Raw genomic sequence first — 24,363 nt, forward strand, 5'->3', positions numbered from 1 at the left:
TTACCCTCATGTTGCACAACATCTGAAACCCCTATAGTACATATTTTGCACATTTGGGGCATGTGATGTATGTTTATACATCACATTATATTTAAAAGTACATTCTATTTAAAAGAACAGACTCCACAGAAATGGTTATTTTTGCATTCAATAAAGACATACAGAATTTTTAGTAATATTCCAGGTTATAGGATAACTTGAAGGCTTATCCATTAACAATAATAATGTTTCCATGGGAAAATATTGTGGAAAAAAAAAACTTTTGGATTAACACCATTTTTTAAATTAAGGATTTCTCCTACTTTATTGGATTCTAAAACTTTTAAAATTGGTGATTTAATACATGATGTAGTAATTCTTTGTCAAATATTCCAGTAATCAAATAACCTAAGGCATTATCCATTTCGAGTAAATATCATTAGAGTTATTAGTTACTACTCAGTGAAGAGGAAGACAGTTTTGCTGGTTTTAGGAACTGACTCTCTTCATTCCTGGGCATATGCTTCTACCACTAATACTACTAAGGCGATTCTTATCATTCTTGAGGCCATTTTACACACGGAGAAATTGCAAATTGGTATTTTTTATATTCTGAAACTGTCGCTCTTCACTCCCACAGTCTTCATACTGTTGATTTGTTTCATAACACAAGGGAGAGGGCATAGATCGATGAAACTGATAAAAAAGAACCTGGGACAGTGACAAATGTCAGTATTTTTTCTAAAAATTAATTTTTACTAAAAAGTTATCGATTCTGTTTGTTTATAGGTCTTCCTATCACTGGGCTCTAATTTGACTTTGCACCTGGTGACTGTGATGCTTGTCGGTGGACATTTATATGGCATGCCAAAAATTCTTCAGGAAGCAAAATCCGCTGTCCTTCCTGTCCCTGAGAAAGCTGCCAATTCTCAGGTAATTTGCCCCGCGTGTAGTACTATCTGGGAACCACTAGAGGGCAGATTTTATAGGGTGGACTAAGATTCTTAGAAATTCTTAAGATTCACTATTTCCTGAAACCTAAGTAATACTGTGAATATCAAAATAGAAATTATGGATACATTATATGAAAATAATTTGTCAATTTTTGACATTAGGCAGACAAATATATTTCCTTTTTGGAATTTAGAAAGTTTGTATCTTGTAGAATTTGAATGTAAGGTATAAAATTTTTAAACAGTCTCTCAGAGTCAAAATTTCCAGGTTTTTTTTCTTGATATTGAACATTTAATATTGAGATATTTTATGCTAAATAATTAAAATTAGAATGAAACATCAGTTAATATTTCAGACTTTTTCATTTACTTATTGTGAATATTCATCTTTAATTTTGGGGCTTTTTATCCTGTGGCAAGTTTGTGCTGTTATAGATAAATGCTGGTGGTGAGATCCTGTGGCAAAGTTGCACCCAAGCATTTGAATCTTCTAACCTGTAGGAAAGATTATTTCTTCATGACTTCATAAATTCACATGAGAACAAAGAACAACTTAAGGGCTTTAATTCCTGTGCAGGGTGATTCTGTCAATATAGGAACAAGACAGGGCTATCGTCTCTGGCTATGGCGATGTGTATATTTTTGACACCATTATGAGGTATCATCACATCCTCCTCCTTCAGCTGGGAGCTCCTTCAGCTTGACCGAGGCAGCCCTGATCCAAGATGTGGATATGGAAAAGGTGCAGTAATGGGGCAGGAATATAGGCAGATCTGGCTGGCAGCTTGTGTAACAGGGTCTCTGGCCATTAAGGGAATACTCTTCAGTTATTCCTCCTGAACTGCTTCTCCACAGGGAATGAATTTGCTTTGTCCCTTAAAGTAGAATCCATTAGCATTAAAAATAACTGGGAGTAATAGGTTTCTTTCTGCACCTCTTCTGTTCAAGAGGAAACAAGGGTATAGAATTTAATAATGCTTTGAAGTTTTGTTGTCCTCTTTTTGCTCACAGGTTGTTATAAAAATGATTCTTTTCAACCTGAACCATTTATTTGCCATAGTAATATATTTCCTTCTAGTCTATGCACATTGACACAACATCGTATCATTGTATCACTTCAAAGATCAGGGCCAGTCATGTTATACCCCTGTTCTCAGTGTATCCTCTGTATGCCTTACCAGGATTTATTAGTGTGTTTGTGTGTGTGTGTGTGTGTGTTAGAGAGAGAGAGAGAGAGAGAGATAGAGGAGGGAGAGAGGGGGGGAGGGGGGGAGAAAGATACAGAGGGAGACTGACTTTGTGGCTAGGATGCTTTATAACAGCTTCTAGCCCTGCAGCAAGCATGTCCTGAGATATACCAAAGCTTTCGGCAGTTGCTAAACAGAAGCCTCACTGTAATGTGGAATCTAGGCTGGTGTCAAATTGAAGGGGTTTTTTTCCTCTTTTTTTTTTTTTCCTGTAGCTACAGAAGCTATTGTGTGGCACCCCTCTTATACTTCCCTGCTACTGTCCATTTCAATTTAAAATGGAGAGAATGAGTTTCAGTATAGAACTGGTGATAATATAGTATCTCACATTTATAGATATTGGGACCAAAAGAGGTAAACTGAGTTGTCCAAGTGAAGCCAAGAATTTGGTTTTATTCTTACTCATTGACTAGAACTTAATTCATCTATAAATCTCAGAGGAGCCAGGGAAGGTTGCCCTTACAACAAGATCTTGCTTGATGTGGTTGAAAAGATGATTTTTTTTAGAATATTAGAATGATCATCTTTTTCACCTTTTTCATCTATGTATGTATGTATGTATGTATGTATGTATGTATGTATGTGCTCTAAAAACCCTTAATAGAAAATCTAGTTCATGATGCTTACTTTATAAACAAAGAATTTATTATTATGTCTTAAAAGTCAAATTTAAATTCTAAATAGATCAGGTTCTATAAAGACCCATGAACAAATCATACCTAAATGCTGTTTTTAATCTTTTGCTCTCTTTTAGCCATAAAAATGTTTGTCTTTTTTAGATATTATTAATTTGAAGGATTTCATTTTGATAAAAAATAATAAAGCTATAAACTGTAATAAGAATTATAAAATAGAATAAATTTTCAAGGCTCAGAGGTCATATTTTAAACATCATTCATTAATTGAATAACAGGGAAATATATTGTGTATACAAAGAGAAAGTTGACTTTTAACCCATTTTTCAGAAAACAGGAACCTTTAGAGAAAAATAAAATATTCTCAGCATGTTTCCCCCCCCAGGTTGGATTTGAATCTACTGCTTTTTCACTCACGGATATCACTGCTGGAACAAGCCAAGTCGTGATTTCTAGGAGAGGCACATACGGCGCTCTCGTGGTTGCCTGGGTGGCTGGATATGCTCCTGGGTTAGAAATCCCCGAATTCACTGTTGTTGGCAACATGACTCCAAAACTGGGTAAATCATAGTTTTTCTAAGATCTGCTCTGTAGAACATGGAGATATATAATTGGCCACTAATTTTCTTGGATCATTCTAACTCTGGACAGTGAACTATTTGTTTCCTAATATAGTTCTCCCATATTAGAGTGATCAGTGTTGCAAAGGCTACTGGATGAGAATGAGACAAAGTTTAGTCCGTCAAATTAAAAACTTCATACCTCACCTGGGAAATAATGGTCATTAAGCAGACTATGCCATTTATGCATTAGGATTTGATAAAAGTAATTCTAAAAACTTAATTTGGACCATACAGTAATAAGAAAAAAGGCACATCTTTCCATAACATGTTTACCTGACTGTTTCTGACAGTAGAGCAACTGTTACTTCATCTATTTCTAATTATATACCATTCGCTCTATGAGGGTCAGTGAGATGCAAATGTTAGATGGTTTGCTCTCTACCATGACGAGTTGTGCAGACGAGTTGAAGACAGGGTTTGTATGGTCTAGGAAGCTCCCTATAAGTTCATTTATCCCCCTCTCCCACTTTTTAAATGTTTTACTTTCACTACGTTTTTAAAAGTTGAATCCCAATTTAAGAACTCAGAACTGATGCCCTAATTCCCTTTTCATGTTTGTTTTCAGGGAGCCTGTCATTCTCCCATGGAGAACAAAGTAAAAGAGTCTCCCTGTGGACATTTCCCAGCCCTGGTCAGCCAGAGGCCTTTGTCGTTCACCTCTCGGGAGTGCAGAGCAGTGCCCCCGGTGGGGCTCAACTTCGGTAAGACCAACTCGATTCTCAACCAAGAATGTCTCTGAGGAGTAATCTGGAATTTATTAGTTGAAACAGAAAAACACAAGCATCACTTTCCTTGAAGCAGATGCAAAAATAGTTTTGGTATAGAGTAACATGTGGCCTGCATGCCAAGACCCCATGGCATGGAGGAAGGCTGGCTTTCCGAGTCACCACCCACTGCTTGCCTTGGAGAGAGCTCGTCATGACCTCCGAAGTGAGAATGCTGAACTGGGGTAACATCTCCGAAAAGAACCATAGTGGTAAAGTCACCTATTTTTAAAGGGGGCTGTCTTCTGAGAAGCAGCTGAAAAATCCTTGATTTCCCCAAGGGATTCAGAGTAAGAGGAAGGAATTGTAGTAGGGTAATAATGTGACTTGTACCAGTGGCTCTTTCAAAATTAATTTTTTAAAGTATTTGCAGGTAAAAATGTACCAGCAAAAAGCAATTTATTTTTCTCATACCTGGGGTAGACTTGATCAGAACAAAGGAAGGCAGACCTTAGAGCCAGATTCATGAATTTAGCCCTGACTCTGCCACTTATTTGCTATGTGACTTGGGGAGAGTTACTTGATCTTTCTGTTCTTCGGTTTTCTTATTTGGAAAATGGAGGAAATGTGTGTGTTTAAGTGTGTTTGTATATATGTTTATGTGTGGGAGATACCAGTTGGCAGAATCGAATATGACTTTAGGTTATACATATGCCATTTCTAAAGTGTTTGGCCACCAAATATATTTCAAGGTAACAAATTCAGATGCCTTTAACAACACCAATAATAACTAACAGTTTTATAGTGCTTACATTAGGCCACTCATCGCTTTAAGAAAGATATGTTTACTTTTTTACTCTTCAACCATATGATGTAGATACTATTATTAGTCCCATTTTATAGTTGAAGAAAGTGAGCCACAGATAGATGATGTAACGGACCTAGTGTCACACAGCTACTAAGTGTTGGGGCCATGATTTGAATCCAGGCTCTCTGGCCCCATCTTAGCTCTCAACCACTGTGCGATGTATCGAGCTATCAGTGCTTGACAATAGAGAGGAATGGGCTCTGGGGTGTCCTCTCTAAAGGCATTCAAATTTAGATTTAAAAAAAAAAAAACTGTTAGCCAAAGAAAATATGTTTGTGATCTGGATTAAGCTGATGTGCTACCAGTATTACCTCTGACATAACTATTAACGCACAACAAAATAAGATAAAGCTAAGGTTTAACCACTCAGTCATGGACATTTCTTCCAATTCACGTGTAAAATTTTAGCAACATTTGTGTGAGAGAATAGTCCCATTACAGGCCTGTTGGAAGAGGCAAGAATTTTGCATCTAGCAGGGGTGACTATTTCTATTTGGTAGGTAAGAAACATGGCTGACAGCCAGAGCATCCTAAGAGATTTTGGTTCCCTGTGTACTGACCATAAAAGATAGCCTGATGTTTCAGACCCTTCAGAGAACTACTCTGGGATGACTGGAGAAACAGCAGAAACCTATGAACTCTTCACTTGGCTAAAACTTGTTAGGTCCTATCACCCACCCAATGTTAGCTCCTGTTCTTACATTTCTTGTGCTCTGATATATTCATCAATAAGTAAGATTTTATTGAATTCAAAAGGGCATATCAATTTGTGAAAGATCAATCTCTACAGTGGTTGGTATTCCTATATTTCATCATTTCTTTTATGATTTAATTTTTTTTCCAGATCAGGTTTCACTGTTGCTGAAATTGAACCAATGGGAATCTTTCAATTTTCTCCTAGTTCAAGAAACATCATAGTGTCAGAGGATACACAGATGATCAGATTACATGTACAAAGACTCTTTGGGTTCCATGGCAATCTCATTAAAGTTTCCTATCAGACAACTGCAGGAAGTGCAAAGCCACTGGAAGATTTTGAGCCTGTTCAGAACGGGGAACTGCTTTTTAAAAAATTCCAAACTGAGGTTAATTTTGAAATAATAATTATTAATGATCAGCTTCCTGAAATAGAAGAATTTTTTTACATTAATCTAACTTCAGTAGAAATTAAAGGATTACAAAAGTTTACAAAAGCTAATTGGAGACCACGCCTTAATCTAGATTTTAGTGTGGCAGTAATCACAATATTGGATAATGATGACCTGGCAGGAATGGATGTTTCTTTCCCCAAAACAACTGTAGCTATAGCAGTTGACACAGCTCTCATTCCTGTAGAAATCGACTCCTCCACCACACGCCCTGACACAAGCAAAATAACAGCCATTCCACAAACGACTGAAATGGCTGCCACTGTTACTGAGGCAACTGGTATATCTGCTGTTCCTGAGAAACAAGTCACCCTTCTTGGTACACCTGCCATGTCTGAGAAGCCTGATGGGGCCACTGTAACTGCAGATGTTTCCATTCATGGAACATTTAGTCTTGGGCCACCCATTGTTTACGTTGAAGAGGAGATGGTGAATGGTACATTTAATGCTGCAGAAGTTCTTATCCGAAGAACTGGTGGGTCTACTGGCAATGTCAGTGTAATAGTTAAAACCTTTGGTGGAAGATCTGCTCAGAAGGAACCAAATGCATTGCCCTTTCATGATATCTATGGAATCTCCAACCTAACATGGGCAATTGAAGAAGAAGACTTTGAAGAACACACTCTTTTCCTTACGTTTATAGATGGAGAAAGAGAACGGAAAATATTGGTTCAAATTTTGGATGATGATGAGCCTGAGGGACAGGAATTCTTTTATGTGTTTCTCACAGACCCTGAAGGAGGAGCACAGATTGTGAAGGGAAAGGATGACACTGGATTCGCAGCTTTTGCCATGATCATTATTACAGGTGTGTCTTTGGAGTGATGGAGATAAAAATGTACTTTTGTGGTACCAAATTTGCAGTAAGGTCATTCTGTCTTAAATTTAAGAGGGCAAATTTCTTGAATCACACATAATAATTCATTAAAAATATTGTTTTCCTATGTCATGGACTCATAACATGAACACCTATTGTTCTGAGGTGCCAGGCTAAAATTTAATGGACGGTAAATGTCACTTAGCTCAGAACCAATTAAACAATCTATAAATCTATACTTTTACAATAGAGAGAAAACCTTAAACATAGTTAAGTTCGTGTTCTTCCTCTGGAAAATCATTTAGTCATCCAAATACATGATTGCCTATCCTGTTTTAAGACCTCATTCTGAATTTCTCAACCACTTTAAATCATCCATCCCAAAGTCTAAGATCTCTTTGTCAGGAAATTCTTCGTATCTGTTGGGGAATAGATCAAAACTACTTTCTGCTGTCCTGCTTTTGAACCAATACAGTTTATATAGTTTTTGTACTGTTGGGTATATATATTATGATAGCTTAAAAAAGCAGTTTTTTTTAAAGAGTTCCTTATGTATTTTATAAAATCTTTTGGTGATAATTTGTAGTTTTCCTCTGAAATTATACTGTATTTAAGTGGATTAGCTTGGCTTGTCAATACCTTACAATATTAGAGTCTTGACAAGGCTATCTCATGATTCTTGCCTACTCAGCTTTTTTATAGTTTTATACTGTGTTTTTGAGTTTCAGATGATACTATGATAAAACACTAGACTATTTCAGTACAGTGTAGGCCCGAGGTATTTTCCAGTCTAACACAATTTTGTGGTATGATGGTGCCTACAATCTCAAGCGTTGCTCAAAGCATTTTCTTTTACTCAGAGATACTCAAGAGTTCCTTAATCTATTTTTCTCTGGGACAAATAACCGAATGTATATCATAAATGGTCTTTGGGTCAACTCTTTTATTGGATGGTAAATCAGTTCAGTGGAGTTCATTTATTTAATAATTTTTTATTGAACACTTACAATATACTGGCCACTCTTTTTGATACTAAGAATATGGCAGTAAATAAAACAATTGCTGCTCTGGCAGGACTTACATTCTATGACAATATACTGACTTTCAACTGTGAATAGACATAAAATGTCCAGAACTGTCAAATGTAGGGTCTCATCAGAGAGAGATAAACATGTGTGTCGGCGTGGGCAGTAGGATTTGATGTTCTTTTTTTCTTCTGGTCTTCTGTTTTCAAAGTGTTAGCTATCTTCATGTTACCATTTTAATTCTAGTCTATTTTTAGGAAAGATCTTTAAAAATTATAGCGCCCCCCCGCCAACTCGCTTGTGAATTTCTCACTTTTATACCATCTGAGCTGGAAAGATTAGTGAAGCATTGGAGATTTTTTAAAGACTGAGACATATTATAATTGTCCAATTTTCTTTTCAGGAAGTGATCTTCAAAATGGCATCATAGGATTTAGTGAGGAGTCTCAGAGTGGACTTGAGCTGGGTGAAGGAACTGATAGGAATAGACTGCATCTTATTGTCACAAGGCAGCCAAACAGGTGTGTTTTTATATATGGGGAAGATGTAACAGCCTGTGTGTCTATACAATATCTAATCTGAATTGATAAAATGGTCAAGGCAGGATGAAATATTGATAAAAGCACATAGTATGGAATTTGCTTTGTCATGATTCAGATGTTCTAGTTCTTTTTTTTTTTATTGAACAATAAAGACATTTAATTAATCTTAATAATACAAAGCTTAGAAGTTGGCAGTTCCAGAGTTGTTTCAGTGACTCATCAATGTCACCAAACACCTGGGCTGGGTTCTTATCTTTTCCATTTTGCCTCTTCAGTGTGTCAGTGATATCGCTCCTCATTGTCTCCAGATGGCTGCCACAGCTCTGAATATCTCATCCTCATATGCTGTTCTAGTTCTTAATCTATAATTTAACACATTTGGTGTATGAACATGATTTAGGGCTACTTTGATCATTTTGTACTTCATAAGTACCATACAGATGTAAGTCATCACTTTGTTATATTTATTCTTTTCTTCAGTCACTCCCATATGCAACCATGTCCTGTTAGGGAGACTCAGAGTACTGACATTTGCTTGCAACTTAGCGTTGTACACATTTTCTGAATGCTTATCACATACATGCACTTGGTATGCAAAAATGTACATGTATGTATATTACTTTTTCCATCTGGACCTAAATAGTGTCTGTAAAATGTAGATTAATCTCTTGCTCTTTATTTTTATAGCAACCATTTTTAGCAATTGTGTTCTTCCTTTAGAAGAATTCTTGTTAAAAGACGAAGAGTAACTTAGGGTGGTGAACATGCAATGCAGTATACAGATGATATATTATAGATTTGTACACTTGAAACCTGTGTAATTTTATTAACCAATGACATCCCAATACATTTAATTTAAAAAAAAATAAGGAATGTTTGCTTGAAGGCAGGGGTTCTCTATAATTTTTATTTTCATATTTTTGGTACATAACAGGCATAGTAGGCAGAAAAATATTATTTGTTTTCACATTCCTGATATGTAGTATTTCAATAAATACTTTTTCAGTATTGAATAGAGTACGGTCAAAGCATGCCATGTAAACTAAGTGTTATGCTTTAGATGAAGTGGTACACTTAGGCACAGTGATAACACATTCTGCATCAGACTCAGGCCTAATGTACTCTGTTACTGCATTTGCATAAGTTTTACTTTGTTCCTAGGGCCTTTGAAGATGTGAAGGTCTCCTGGCGAATCACATTTAACAAAACAGTCACCGTGCTCCAGAAGGATGGTGTAAACCTAATAGATACACTTCTCTCTGTGTCAGGGACTACCACCTGTACCGTGGGTCAAACAAAGTGCTTTATCACCACTGAGCTCAAACCAGGGAAGGTAAGAAATGGAGAGGCACAGTATTGTCAACTTTCAATTGTATTTCTTTAGAATAAGTAATTTTAAAGCCACTTTATTGAAACTTACACATCGATTATGTGGAGATCCTTTATGTCTTGCCTAGCCATAAGCCTTTATCTCTTTGCTGGGCAATGGACTTCACACCTAGAATTTATTACATTAGAGAATTTTTGTAAATAAGCTCATTATTATACACCTAAAAATAATACATGTTATATGTCGATTATATCTCAATTAAAAAAATGTGCATCAGTTTACTCCACTTCTATTTTTTGTCATTTCCAAGATTCTTCTGGGCCGACCTGCTCATTGTGTGAATGAATGATCCTGTGAGTCATTTTTAGTCAGATTAGTGTCTCTGATTACTCTGAATGTTTAGTGTTTTGCTCTTCTTATATCTGTAGATTTGATCATATTATACTATATCCATAGATTTCATCATAGAATTAAAGTTCTCTCATTCTCTCTTCATAGGTAGTTAGAAAGTTCAGTTTTGATGTACTGAAGAGGCACAGAGGCCATGCTTGGTGAGCCTTTGGATAAATTCCTATTGGTTCATGTTGCACATGGCACCTAGAAGACAGACATACCCCTCTTTCGAAGGGGATCTGAATTATTCAGACGGTATTAGTTAATGATAACATTTAGTAATCATGTGTTTTTTTTAATGACTGTTCTGTGATACTTTAAAACTTAAGGAGCACTCAGTATTTGCTCTTCGTCTACTACTTAATTTATTAAACTCAATTAATTAATATAAAAACTAGACATAATATTATGAATATTCAGAAGTGTCATGGTTTCTTTGTACATGCCAAACAAAATAGCAGAAAAGCATGCACAAACGCAATTACAGTTGACCCCGAAAAGTGCAGGGGTTAGGGTTGCCAACAACCCTCAAAGTTGAAAACCCACTTATAAATTAAGTTGGCTCTCTTTCCACATATGTGGATTCTCAATCGCGGATCGAAAATACAGTTGATCCTTGAACAACATGGGTTTGAACCGTATGAGTGTGCTCATACACAGATATTTTTAAAGACTCAAATTCAGCTAATTTTAATTACTTACTAAATGATTTTCTTTTTGCTACTCCAATAGTCATGTTACTTCACTGAAAGTCCTATTAAGCTGCTTTTTTTTAATCTTTCTATTTTGGTTTAGAAATCTCTGGAAGCATGTTAGCACATTTCCAGACTTATCCTGATTTCTCCTAATCTTAACCATCAATCAACTACTGTCCAAGGACTTGATTTCTTTCATCAGAAAGAGTTTTAGAGCGGTCTAAATACCTACACTAGAGATATTCATGAGAGCTGATGGTTGGCAAGGGTTCTGCTGCTCTGGGCTACATTGGAAGTGATAGAGCTAGGAAATAAGTTTTTAAAATATTGAATTCCCACTAATTTTTTAAAATTTAACATATCATATTATTGTATTTTACTGTGAGTTTCATCAGCTACTCATTCTTACTATCTCATTAGAAAGGAGGAACTGAAATTTCAGTATTTAAAACATTCGATCATGTTATTCTATTTGAAAACATCTAAATCCTCTTCTGTGCATTTGTTCAAATAGTTTTATGCCTTCAGCAACCCCCATAGCCCTACATTTCCTAACTCTTTCTTGAGGGCTAATCTGAATAGTCCTCAAGACTTCCTCCGTGATTCTCCTCCCATGGTATCTCCAATTAGAATTCTTAATTCTCTAAATTCACAAAGACTTTATCTATGCCTTTCTTATGGAAGTTATCAGTTACATGCAGGGTCAAAACATACATATTTCATCTTGACTGTTGGACTCTCAGCTGCTTAGAAATTAGGACATGGTTTTTATTAATCTTTGCATTCTTCCCATCACTCCATAAATATGTGTAGCATACATGAGTTACTGAAGATTCTATTGTACATTTTATCTCAAGTAAGAATTTTGGTGAATTAGCATCTTGGACAGTTCTCACAAGACTTAAAACATCTATCATACAATAGGTGTTTACCTCAGAATTGTAAGAAAAATCTTTGAGTTCAAAATCATTTTAATCCTTCATTGCAGTTTGGATAAATGTGTTTATCAGTCTTTTGCCGAGTTGGTTCTTTAAAGTGAGGCTTGCGTGTGATGAAAACAATTTTCACAGAATGGAAATACCTTATTGGTGACAGCAGCCAGATACAGAAAGCATTCTAAAAAATAGAGAATTGTGCTTTAATACTGCTTGAAGGGGTCTCTATTGCAGGAGAGAGGTTAGAAAGGAGAAGAGCCAAACTGGGGTGGTCTTAGAGAAGCTGAGGGGAAGGAAAATAGGGAAGTTAGAATTTAGGTGAAAGAAGAGACTACTTCCTCTGAGCTTGCCCTTCTTGCAGGAGAATACCTACACACTAAAGATACTATAATTAAAGAGTAAGAAAATGAGAGAGGCAATAGATAGGATGCTAACTGTGTATATCTTTCTTCCTAACTCATGAAATGCTACTGAGCTCATATCCAAGTAGTTTCAGTTAGGCAAGAGAATTTAGCCTCACCTCTTATTTCTTTTTCTACTGTAATGTTCAAATCATAGAGTTGATTTTTCTCCTGCAGCTAACATTCAAGGCATTTTGCTCTCATTGTCTTCTTTGGCAAGGTATAGACAAGAGTAATACACATTCCAGTTTCAGTAAGAGAAAGTTTTAAAAGAAGGAAGAAGGAAGATTATATTCCTAGAAGAGTGGAAAAAATATATTTTTTAAAAAGTTTCTAATATTTATTTTAACAAATTAAATTTTATGACTAGAAGGAAACTTATTACTCATCCAGTTCAGATTCTTTTTATGTCTGCTAAACTGATACCTAGACATATAAATGAAAATGGTTTTGCAGACAAATTCTTTAGTGGGCTTTGAGAAATTATTTGGAGGTCCCAGCAGAGCAGCATAACTAACTATTTCTTAACTTTTGATCTAAGAACCATCTCTTTATTTTTTATCAGGGAATGCCTTCAAGGATACTGAACATATTCTGGGAGGTAATATGGTGGTTAGGAGTTTGGGCTCTGATGATAGAAGACCTAGGTTCAAATCTTAGCTCTTTCACTAGTGAGCTGGGTGACATTAGACAAGTTACTTAGCCTTCCTGAGCCCTTCCAGTTTGATGAGTTTAATAATAGGGCTCAGATTAAACAAGGTCATGGAGATGTCCTCTGCGCGGTTCTTGGCAAAGAGTTGGCCCTTTGTAAGAAAGTATTAGTATAACTGTTATTCACAATGGGTGGGAATGAGGTCCATGGCATTTAGTGATTGAGAAGAAGGTACATCTGTACTAGTGGTAGAGGAGTTATAACCAGTCACAGCCAACACAACATATTCATGCATAGAATTATACTAGTGATTAATGGTGGTTTCTCGTAAACTCAATCCAGTCGCCTGACCCTCAACTCAAAGTTTTTTACTCTATCATATCTCTAATTATCATCTCTAATTATCATCTCTACTTTCATTTTTTAAGTTATAAAGAATTTAAGTAACTTTCCCTAGGCCAAGATTAAAACTCATCTTTTGAATTCCTTCTTTCTCTACTGCTTTATCTAATGATTCTATAATAGCAAAATATTTGAAGGTAATAGTTAATTTAGGAAGCACATCTTTAACCCACAAATCTGTTTAAACTAAACAGATTTTTAAACATTTGTTGCAAATATTTTTAAAAAAATATTTAAGTAAGTAAGATATTGTTTCATTATTAGTTAGTCTGCTTCTTGGCAAGTATGAGCCCTGGAAAAACCATTTTATACAAGTAGGGCAAAAGATCATCCTGAAATGCTTCTGATCTAACTAAGAAGGCAATCTGCTGGCAGTTACACACGAAATGAGTTCTTGTGAGATCTCCAGTCATATTTAAGTCTAGAGAGATTCAGGTATAATCTGTGAGTTTTGGTTTCTCAATATACTTCTGGCATTGATTGAATAGAGTATTTCTTTGTAAAACTGCAAGATTCCTTTTGTCTCTAGTCTAATTATGTGTGGCACCCATCTTTACATGGTTCAGTTTTAGACAGTTTCTTACTTAGATTATAACATATTCTTTTGACTAAGTGATTATAAGCAGTGTTCTAATCATTGTTACAATGAGAAGAAATATTTTACCAGAAAATAAAGAGAAAAATCTGTGCTATAATATAATATACTGAAATATAAAATAATGTAATATGCTGAAAACCTTAGTTAAATGAAACTATTGTGAATTAAAGCTCTCTTGGACATTAGGGAATAATAGTTCTTGAAAATAATTATTCATACTTTCCTAGTGTTTTAGTTTCTTGTATTTGTCAAATTTAGTTTCTCAAAAGTGGGAAGAGTACAGTTTTTACCATATTTAAATATTTACTGACAATTGATCAAAAAAATGGAAAGAATGATATGTGCTATATGAAAGCTAAACATATTTCTTTAGACAGTAAAAGTTCATTTACTGTATGTGACTAACATACAACTTATTCTTGGATAATACTAAAATTTGTGCTACTGTTTCATAGTATAATAAGCCTCATTAAAATGATCACAAAACAAATGATGAGTGAGACCCTTGCTGATAAATAAAAATGATGCATTATGTCAGATTATACAATGACAAATACAGATGAAAATGCATCAGCTTAGCTTTGAGTTATGTCAGGAAGCTAGCAATGCTGCTAAGATGTTTAGATTATTGTGTAAGAGTGAATAAGTATAAACGGGTGATTGACAGTATGTTATAAAATTGAACTCAGGCTTTAGAAAATAAATTATTTGAGATTATGGAGAAAGAACCGAAGTGAAACATGAGCAAACTATAACCAGCAGACTAAATTTATACTTCTCGATACTGAATTTTGAGGAATTTTTAAAAATACATAAAATTACTGAATTGACTATTATCAATATTTGGTTATATTTATGTAAAACCTTTTTGAAATAAAATTTTATGGACAAAGCTGAAGCTCTCTTTTTTCCTCTATCCACAGTGAATGTCTCAAACTCCACATTCTGCCCAACCCAACCAGCCCCTCCACCTAAGCCAGCTACTGTCATGGCATTGTTTTGTTTTTAAATATTTAAATAGATATGTATTCATTAGTGATATTTAGTAAGCTTTATGTAATTTTTAACTTCACATCATTTTATCATGCTATATATATTATTATGCAACTTGATTTTTTTCACTCCGTGTTTTCAGATCCATTCACATTGGAAAGTATTGAAATAGTTCATTCCTCTTAACTACTAAATAACATTTCATTGTATGAATATATTTTATTTACACTTTTACTTAGTGAAGTACACACTTATAGAAGAAGATTGTCTCCTAACATTAATTTTCTATTAAGAAGCTCACCGAGGGAGAGTAATGATGTTTCTTAAAGAAAGACCAAAAAAAATATTAAGAATTTAATTCTGTAATTATACAGAATGTATCTCTAGATATATATTTAGTTCTGTAATTATGAATATGAATAATGCTAATTCTTAACATCAGAATTATCTTAAAATAGAAATATATTAGTAATCATCCTCTTTTTGTTTCTTTCATCATCAGATACCTCAAGTAGAAATGCGTTTTTTTGTGGAACTGTATGAAGTAACTGCTGGAGCAGCAATAAACAATAGTGCCAGATTTGCACAGATTAAATTCTTACAGAGTGATGAACCCCAAAGCCTCATATATTTTTCTGTGGGTTCTCGGCTGCCAGTGGCTCATAAAAAGGCCACTTTAATCAGTTTGCAGGTGTCCAGAGATTCTGGGACAGGAGTGATGATGTCTGTTAACTTCAGTACCCAGGTAACAATGGGATATGTATTAACATACATTAAGGTTTTCTTCTTTATAGCGTTTGTAATGAAATGGAGAATAATCGATACATTATTTTCTTACGATGCTATCATAATTCACATTGTTTATAACGTTAAGCTTTATCCTTGAAATAGTTCAATTTTTCACTTAGATCATGTTTTAATGGTAGTCTTTTGTATTGTTCTTTCTTTTGGAAAAGCCGATTGTATTATGGAGACTATCTTATGTAAATCTGTTCTATAAGATCTCTAGAAAGCTAAAATTTCTTCACTATATAACTGAATAAGCATCAAAAATAAGTCTTTGTTACTGCTTATATCTGAACTAGTTGAAAACCTTCTCCAGAACTTCAAATACTAATTTGTCTTTATAGTTTTTTAAATGCATGAGTTCACATCCATCCTATTAGGTGACATCAGTTTAAAGAGAGGGAGCAGGTGGGTATCTAGGGATTCAGAGAGCAATTTTATGTGACACTAAGTGACCAGATCCTGCGGTTGGTCCAAACAAACTGTACATCTATCCAGCATTATTTTTTAAACTTTGTTTTAATAGCAAAACTCTACTATATTGAAGCAAAAGAGTTATCTACTCTGTTTGAAGCACAAGTTGGAACTTGCCCACCTTAGCTCTCTTTTTTAATTCTTTATTCATGTAACTCCAAGAAACCCACAATTTGAAAACTTCCATTCTGATCAGTGTCACCATTTATTCTTTTTCAAAATTCCAAACCTGGTGACTCTTTAGGCCTCAGGGTTTTGATGGTGTTTGTTTGTTTGTTTTTATAAAGTGCTGTTTAGTATATGCTTAGTTGTGTCACTATCAGGTGGCTCAAACCATAGAATGTTCCATGTATAAAATACAACACATGCAGCCAGTTTGCTGTAGCAATCATGCGAGTCAGGGATGGGAGGTGAGGACTAGAGCTCTGGGTCGTAGGCTGTCCTAGAAGCTTCCCCGGCAGAAAAGCTTGTCTATGAGAATAGAAATAAACTCCATTATAAATACCGCTGAAGTGATATGAACACAAAGAGAATTATTCATAGTGGGGAGATTTTAGTATTTTTTCTTTCAAGCATTTAAGATAGGAAAAGAAGTAAGAAAAAAAATGTGCTTTATTCTACTTCTCCCGTGAAATATATATAATCATAGGCTCACTACTTTGTAGGGTAGAGGACTGGTGATGAAGAGCAGATGATAAAGAGATTTGAGGCACATTTTAAGCTAGTTCATACATTCAGAGAACAGAATTAAAGTCGCCAAAATAAGACTCTGAATGCCAATATCTCAATCATATTTATTAATATTCTTTCTAGATTCTTCATAAATGATGCTTTGCAAAAACACGTGCTGTCACTAGCATGTATAACTCATAGAGTATTTTTATAACACTATAAAAATCAGCGTGAAGGATCCCTGTGGTGATGGAAATGTTCTGTGTCTCTACTGTATCAATATCGGTATCCTGTTTGTGATCTATTATAGTTACCAAAGAGGGCTCTTGGGTAAAAGATGCAGGAGATCACTCTTTATTATTTCTCATAACTGCATATGAATCTACAGTTATCTCAAAATAAAAAGTTTAATTTTAAAAATTAGAAATCAAAGTTTCACTTCTCCAGTATTTTTTTATTTTCCTATTGCTTCATTGTCCCTGCATTTTTTCTCTCCGGATGCTAGGCAGCTACCAGAAGACAAAGACATATAATTCTATTTTCCAGTAGCTGGCAAAAATAAGAAAATAATTGGGGATCAAGCTGTAGCAATATCTGTCTTTATTTTACTTTAAATAGATTTTCATAATGTAGTTAAAACATCAGCTGCAGTGTACATACACTGTGGTAGGTCAGCATCGCCAGTATGCAAATACTATAGTCTTAGCATGAGTTCTCTCATATCTACATGTTTGTAATATAAAGTTAAGGATATAAAGATTTGAGATGATGAAAATATCACTCATTCCAGTTATCATTAAATTAAATAGGCCTATGGCTAAGCCAAATTTGAAAACCAATTTCAAATTATTTCATTTATATAGGTGTGTTCTAGCCCAAAGCACAGAAGCTCAAGAAAGAACATGCCTTCCCCCTTTATTCTCACATTGCCTATTCTATTCAAAGGCTGTTTCTATAATGATTTCTGTTGTTGCTTTTAAATTGCATAGTGCTACTTGTTTTTATATGTATTTTATAAATACAAGAACATTTTAATTGTTTCATCTTTTTTAAATGTCCAATTTGTGAAACAAATCTTACCGGAAAACAGTGGATAGAATGTATACAGTTTGTAGTAATAAAGTCACCACCCCCTAGGCTTAAGAAATTCAGCTTTGACAGGATCATAGACATAGCCACCATGAATCCTCCTCTGATGCCATCCTGCTTTTTCCTTGTAGAATAACCTTTCCTTCTCTTGCAGATAACATCTATCCTGAATCTCATGTTGCATTATTCTCTTTTTATTAATAGTTTTATCACCTATCATATGCTGTTTAAGTTTACCTGTTTTGGAAATTATGCAGATGAGATCTGCCAAGTGTATTGTTTTATGGTGTGCTTCTTTGCTCAGTATGTTTCTGAGAAATACCCACGTCAACGTGTGTAGTTCTTTCACTTTCACTGTGACATAGTATTCCAATAGATAGTTTAATTTACCTATTCTGAAGCCAATAGGCTATTTTTTTGTTTCCTTCAGTGAGGCTTTTTTCCTACCATTGTGATGCAGGTGTTCTTAAAAACTCCATCTTCGTTGATTCTTCCCTTTTTAACACAATTGGTCACTTCCTCCTTCTGGAAGCATGCTCTTCTTCTGAAACATCACACTTTCCCACTCTTAGCCCTTACCTCACTGGCAGCTCCTTCCTGTTGCCTATGTTGGTCTTCCTGACCACTAAGTATAAGGGTTCACCTAGACTCACTCTCTAGACTAGCCTATCCAAATCTATTGTTTCCTTTAAATATCATCTGTAAAATGAGAACTGAATTTTTATCAGCAGCCTCTTCACCACCCTCGTCCAGATTTATGTGTCCGATTGCTCCTACTTGGTGTCCTCATTTGAATGTCTAAAAGGCATCTCAGGCTTAATATGTATAATAACTCTTGATTTCTCCTTTAACAATATTTCCTCCAGTTTTCCACCATTCATCCAGGGAAACAGCTAGGAGTTATTCTCGGTTTTCTTCCTCTCCACTCAACATTGAACTAACTGACTCTTAATCTTACTCATACAATCCTACTTTAAGCTACCATTGTTTTTTGTATAAACTAATGCAAAAACCTCTTATCTCTCCTCTTTGCCTCCATGGTCATCCCCTGCTACAGCCAAATTATGCACAAGAGCCAGAATACTCATGCAAATATGAATAAAATGTGTCTCTTTCCTGATGGAATCCTCCAGTGTCTTCCTGACACACTTCGTGTAATGGACGTACATGATCTGACCCCTGCCCACCTCTCGTGCTGGCCTCTTGTACTTTTGTCTTTCTTCCCATTGTATTGGTCTTCTGGCTCTTCCTCTAACATTTTGAGATGATTCCAACCTCAGGGCCTTTGTAACTGCTGTTCCCTCTGCCTAGACTATTTTCCTCCAAGTCCTTATGTGGCCTGTTTCTTTACATCACTGAGGTCTCTGCTCAAATATCACATTAAGAGCTTCCCTGAGGAACCTTATCTAAAGCAGTACTTTACCATCACCCTGCATTCCCTTACCTAGTCTTATTTTTCTTCATAGAATCCATATTTATGTAAACATATATTGTTAATACTATAACCTTTGTACTATCTATATCCTCTGTTAGAATAGGTTCAGTGAGTGCAGGTATTCTGTTGTTCACATCTGTATCCACAGTATGCCACCTGGTCATGTGCTAGGAGTTTAATACTTGGTGGCTCCATAATAACTAAATGCAAATTACTTTGGTACTTCCTTGATTAAGTTCTCATGCCTCATTTTACAAAAAAAGTCATTATTCCTTGGGGTATTTTCATATCTAAGTGTGAGCAACAAGAGACCAATTTCTTTCGCTTTCTTCTTTCTCCCCTCTGCCTTCTCTTTACTCTCCTAAACTCCATCTTCCCAGAATTTCCAGGTGAGAAAGAAAATGTAAATATTCTCTCTTTTTCTCTGTACTTATATTTCACAACATGTATTAATTGAAGCATGATTTTTAGTATGTTCACAATTGGAGAAATTCTGTGAGACAATAGTAATTTTTTTTCTAATTCTCTTTCTTAATCTATTTTAAGGCATCTATCTTTCCTAACCTCATTGTTGTGATGTGTATTTATCTCTCTAATTTATTTTAGGAGATTAGAAAAAATATAAAACCCCATGTTTTAGTAGTAATGTCATTATGGTGCATCAGTTTAAGAGAAATGGAATTTGTTTAAGGAATAAGGATTTGTTTAGGACAAGGTTGGAGGTATTATAGTTTAACTGAAGTGGTGTTGTTTAATTTTTAGGAGTTGAGAAGTACTGAGACAATTGGTCGTACTGTCATATCTCCAGCTATTTCTGGGAAGGACTTTGTGAGAACCGAAGGCACCTTGGTCTTTGAACCTGGCCAGAGAAACACCGTATTGGATGTCATCCTTACTCCAGAAACAGGGTCTTTAAATGCATTCCCTAAACGCTTCCAGATCTTGCTTTTTGACCCAAAAGGTGGTGCCAGAATTGACAAAGTGTATGGGACTGCTAATATCACTCTTGTCTCTGATGTGGATTCACAGGCCATTTGGGGACTTGCAGATCAGCTGCAGCAGCCCCTGGATGGGGAGGTTCTCAGTAGAGTGCTTCACAGCCTTAGCATGAAAGTGGTCATGGAGAGCACAGATGAACAGCTCAGTGCCGTGATGCATCTAATAGACAAGGTAAGAAGGCCTTGCAAGTGTCAGCAGTTGGTTTAGTAAGGTTTCATACATTTAAAAAATAAAAACACGTAGTTTTAATGTCAGTTATCATGGAATTATAGTAGAATTAAATTTTTGAACATAAGAGTGGAATTCATCATATCTGACACAGTACTTTTGCTTGCATGTGACTTATGCCTACTTGGAAACCTCAGTCCTAAGCTCAGAGAGTGATGAGTCATCTACTGCAGGAAGGACTGCGCAGTGTCTGAAAAGAGGCCCTAGATGTCAGAAGCTATGGGCTCTGTCTGAGTCTCCAGAAACTGGATGAATAGCTTTTGAAACTGCATCTCACTTTTTTGAGCCTGTAAAAAAAGGCGAACTATATAGTTCTTCCAGTTTAAATGCCACAGAACAGGAGCTATTGCCTTCTACTTGTTCTTTGCTCCTTCTGGGCACTGAAAACTTGCACAGAAAAGGAGAACTCAAGAATGACCAATGACTTCAGGCATTCAAATTAGTGTGGACTTAGGTCGACCAGGTTTTATTTTAAACCTACTTATTATTTACATTTCTGCAAATGATGGTATTAAATGGCGATGTTAGACCGTAAGAATGTAAGTGAAAGAAGATAAACAAAAAGAATTATTACTAAAGGAAAAGACTCTCGTGGAGTGTTTTCGGGGGCTTTCTTATCAAGGTGTTTCTTATCAACAATTTACAAGTAAAAAGTTTTGAGTACATATCAATTTCCAAATGCTGTATTTCTTACATAGTGACTTTTAAATACTTCAAATGTTCAAAGTAGGGTTTTAGATTATTATCCCTATTTTACTTCTTATGGTATCTTTTAAAATACAATGCCCAGAGGGTAGAAAAGAAAACTATAAAACACACTGGCGAGAAGAGGAGGCCTTGCCAAATAGCTTGTAAGGCAGAGAGAAGTGACTGCTATTTCACATGAAGTTCTAGAGATAAGAATTTACTCCAGGAAATAGTTGCTTAAATTTTCTAGCGATAGAATGACATAGGACAATAACAGGTTCGTTTTGGCTAAGGAGAGGTAAAGGATGTATATTTAACTACATTTTAAAAAACAGAATTTCATTTTATATGATTTAGAGAAGATATAAGAACATTCCACTACTTTTTTTTTCCCCCCTCAGTTATGTAAGAGAGCTGCATATTATTGGTTGAGAATCAACACTTATTTAACTGGAGTTATCAAGTAGTACATCTTGACTTTTTTTTTTTATCAATTCTGTTGTGAATAATGAAACTAAATTAGGAAAGAAGCTCCTTTAGAAAAAAGTAATTAACTTTTTTAAAGTAACCATTAGCAAACAGTACAATTTTTTTGTCATATGTTAAAATAAATTAACATGAACTAAGTAACCTGGGAATTTTTAGAGGAGTAAAATATGCTTTAAGTGTTATAAAATATTATAAAATCAACTAGAAAACATCAAGATACTTAAAAGGAAATTGTTATTGTGTTCCAACTGAAGCAGCTTTTGCTCTGATTATTTTCAAATCATGTTATTGTTACTAAATTTTTTTAATGTTATGATATATTGTTTTTTGAAATACTACTTATATGTATGTCATATCTGGTGATTTGAATAACTGACTTATTCAGTAGTTATATATTTATCTACATATATGTATTACATAAAGAAAACTGAAAAATTTTACTGAGTAACACAAAATACTTGAATAAACAGAAATCTGTACCTAGTGTGGTGATAGGAAGACTCAATACCATAGAGATAAGTTTTCTTTAAATTAACCTATAAATGCAGTATAATCCCTATCAAAATCAGTAAGTTATTTTGGATTTTTTTTTAACTTGAACAAAATGATACTATAGTTCACCTGGAAGAATATACATGTGAGAATGGGTGGAAATTTTCTGAAAAAGAAGAAAAATGAGAGGACCTCACCCCCTCATATGTGAAAATACATTATGAAGTTACAGATTAAAACGGTGGCACTGGTGCAGGCATAGACATTCAGATCACTGGAATAGAACAGAAAGTGCAGAAGTAAATGCAAGCGTATATGAAATTTCTTATATGATAATGGTTGACACTTCAAATAAATGGGTCAAAAATTATTATTCTGTAAATGGTATTGAGACAGCTGATTTAACTATTCGAAAGAAAAAATAGAACTGGACCTCTATCCTAAACCTACTCCAAAATAAATACCAGACAGATCCGAGATTTAACTGTAAAACAAATCATGAAAGCAAAACACACAGACAAATCATTTTTAATATATAAGTTTGAAGTATGGAAGGTCCTTCAAAAGCATAAAACAAAACCCAGAAGTCATAAAAGAAATGATTGATAAACTTGACCACGTAAAGTTTAAACAGAACATCTCTTTGCATATACCACAAGCTAAGTCAAAAGACAATTTGGTTATATATCAATTATATCTCAGTTAAACTTGGGGGGGAAAGTAAGAAAAAAAGACAACTAATATGTGTGGTGAATATTTATGCAAATACATGTGTAACAAGAATGTTTGTTTCAGCATTACTTATAATAACAAAAATTGGAAAAAATAATAGCCATTTAGAGGGCCTGGCATATCTATAAAATACAAAACAAATTTATGTTTTAAACATGTTTAATGATGAGAATAAGATAGTAATAAAATATGCACTGAAAATGTAGGTAATCACACATGGTAGGGTTGAAATTTTAGCAAATAAAATACAGGCTGCCCAGTTAACTTTGAACTTTAGATAAACAGTGAATACATTTTTTTAGTATATTGCAAATTTAAAAATTGATATTTTTATTTGCATGCACTATTTGGGGCATTCTTATATCAAACAATTATTGGTTGCTTATCTGAAATTCAAATAGGGNATGTATATTTATAGGAAGAGCTCAGTAAATCTTACCTATTGGTATTATACTCACTAGAAGTGACTACTTATTTAGGTTCAATAGAAACAAATATTGTGCTAAAAAAGAGCAAGAACCTTAAATGACTCACTGTAAAGAGTTTTTGGATAAAATTCAGCTGTTGGTTGGGCAAATTTTTTGCTATGACATAATATATTCTATCTTTTGATTTTCCTAGGTACGGTGCAAAGAAAATTATTTTAAATGCTGTCAGTTGCTTAATAATATCAGTCTTTTAAGATTGCTGGATACGATATGCACATTTTTAATTTTTTAGTATTTTGGTCTCCAGGTTTTTGAAGCTTGGTAAAACATGAGTCAGGAGGCGTTGCCTCTAATTTTGTGTTCTGGAACACTTGAAAGAGCACAGAAGTAATGTTCTGTGAAAATTCGATAGACTCTCCTCTCCCTCCAAAGGTCTCCTTTTTTTGTTTTCTCTTCTGACAGTTTTAAAAATTTTTCCATGGTCAATTCGGGCTTTCCTCTTTTCTCTAAGCCAATTTTGATAATTTTGGAGGTTCTTTTTATTGTTTATGTAAAATGCCCTTTTAGAGCCAGAATATTTCTTGTTACCATGTACTTTTTTATGTTTATATATCTTATATTTCAAGAATTATTTCTTACATTTATTTTATAATCACACTAACAGTGATGCAGACTTAGCTCTATAGTTTACTGCCCAGTTTTGTATTTCATGCTTGCAATAATGTCGACTGACTTGTCTGCAAGCTGAGTCAATAGTGTTGTTATTTTAGGGCACGCAAGTAGGGACGTGTTTTGTCATAGCAGGGTGGCTGTCACGAGTGCCTCCTGGGCCTTGCACCATCTCCGTGCTCTTAGACAAGTGAGATATTCTCTTTCTGCCTCAGTTTCCTTATCTGGAAACAAAACAAAACA

The 24,363-nt window shown here is 34.8% G+C and overlaps 1 protein-coding gene across 1 annotated transcript in view; it reads left to right on the forward strand.

Moving 5' to 3' along the window:
* ADGRV1 (adhesion G protein-coupled receptor V1) overlaps positions 1-24,363 on the forward strand; it is a 471,657-nt gene that overhangs the window by 172,283 nt on the left and 275,011 nt on the right. Inside the window, 8 exon segments of the mRNA XM_039875052.1 lie at positions 769-912; positions 3,200-3,374; positions 4,003-4,138; positions 5,854-6,965; positions 8,403-8,520; positions 9,703-9,874; positions 15,443-15,685; positions 20,159-20,566. Coding sequence (XP_039730986.1) covers positions 769-912; positions 3,200-3,374; positions 4,003-4,138; positions 5,854-6,965; positions 8,403-8,520; positions 9,703-9,874; positions 15,443-15,685; positions 20,159-20,566 — 2,508 coding nt within the window.

This window comes from Pteropus medius, unplaced genomic scaffold, assembly GCF_902729225.1.
Source record: "Pteropus medius unplaced genomic scaffold, Ma_sr-lr_union100, whole genome shotgun sequence".
Taxonomy (NCBI): Eukaryota; Metazoa; Chordata; class Mammalia; order Chiroptera; family Pteropodidae; genus Pteropus; species Pteropus medius.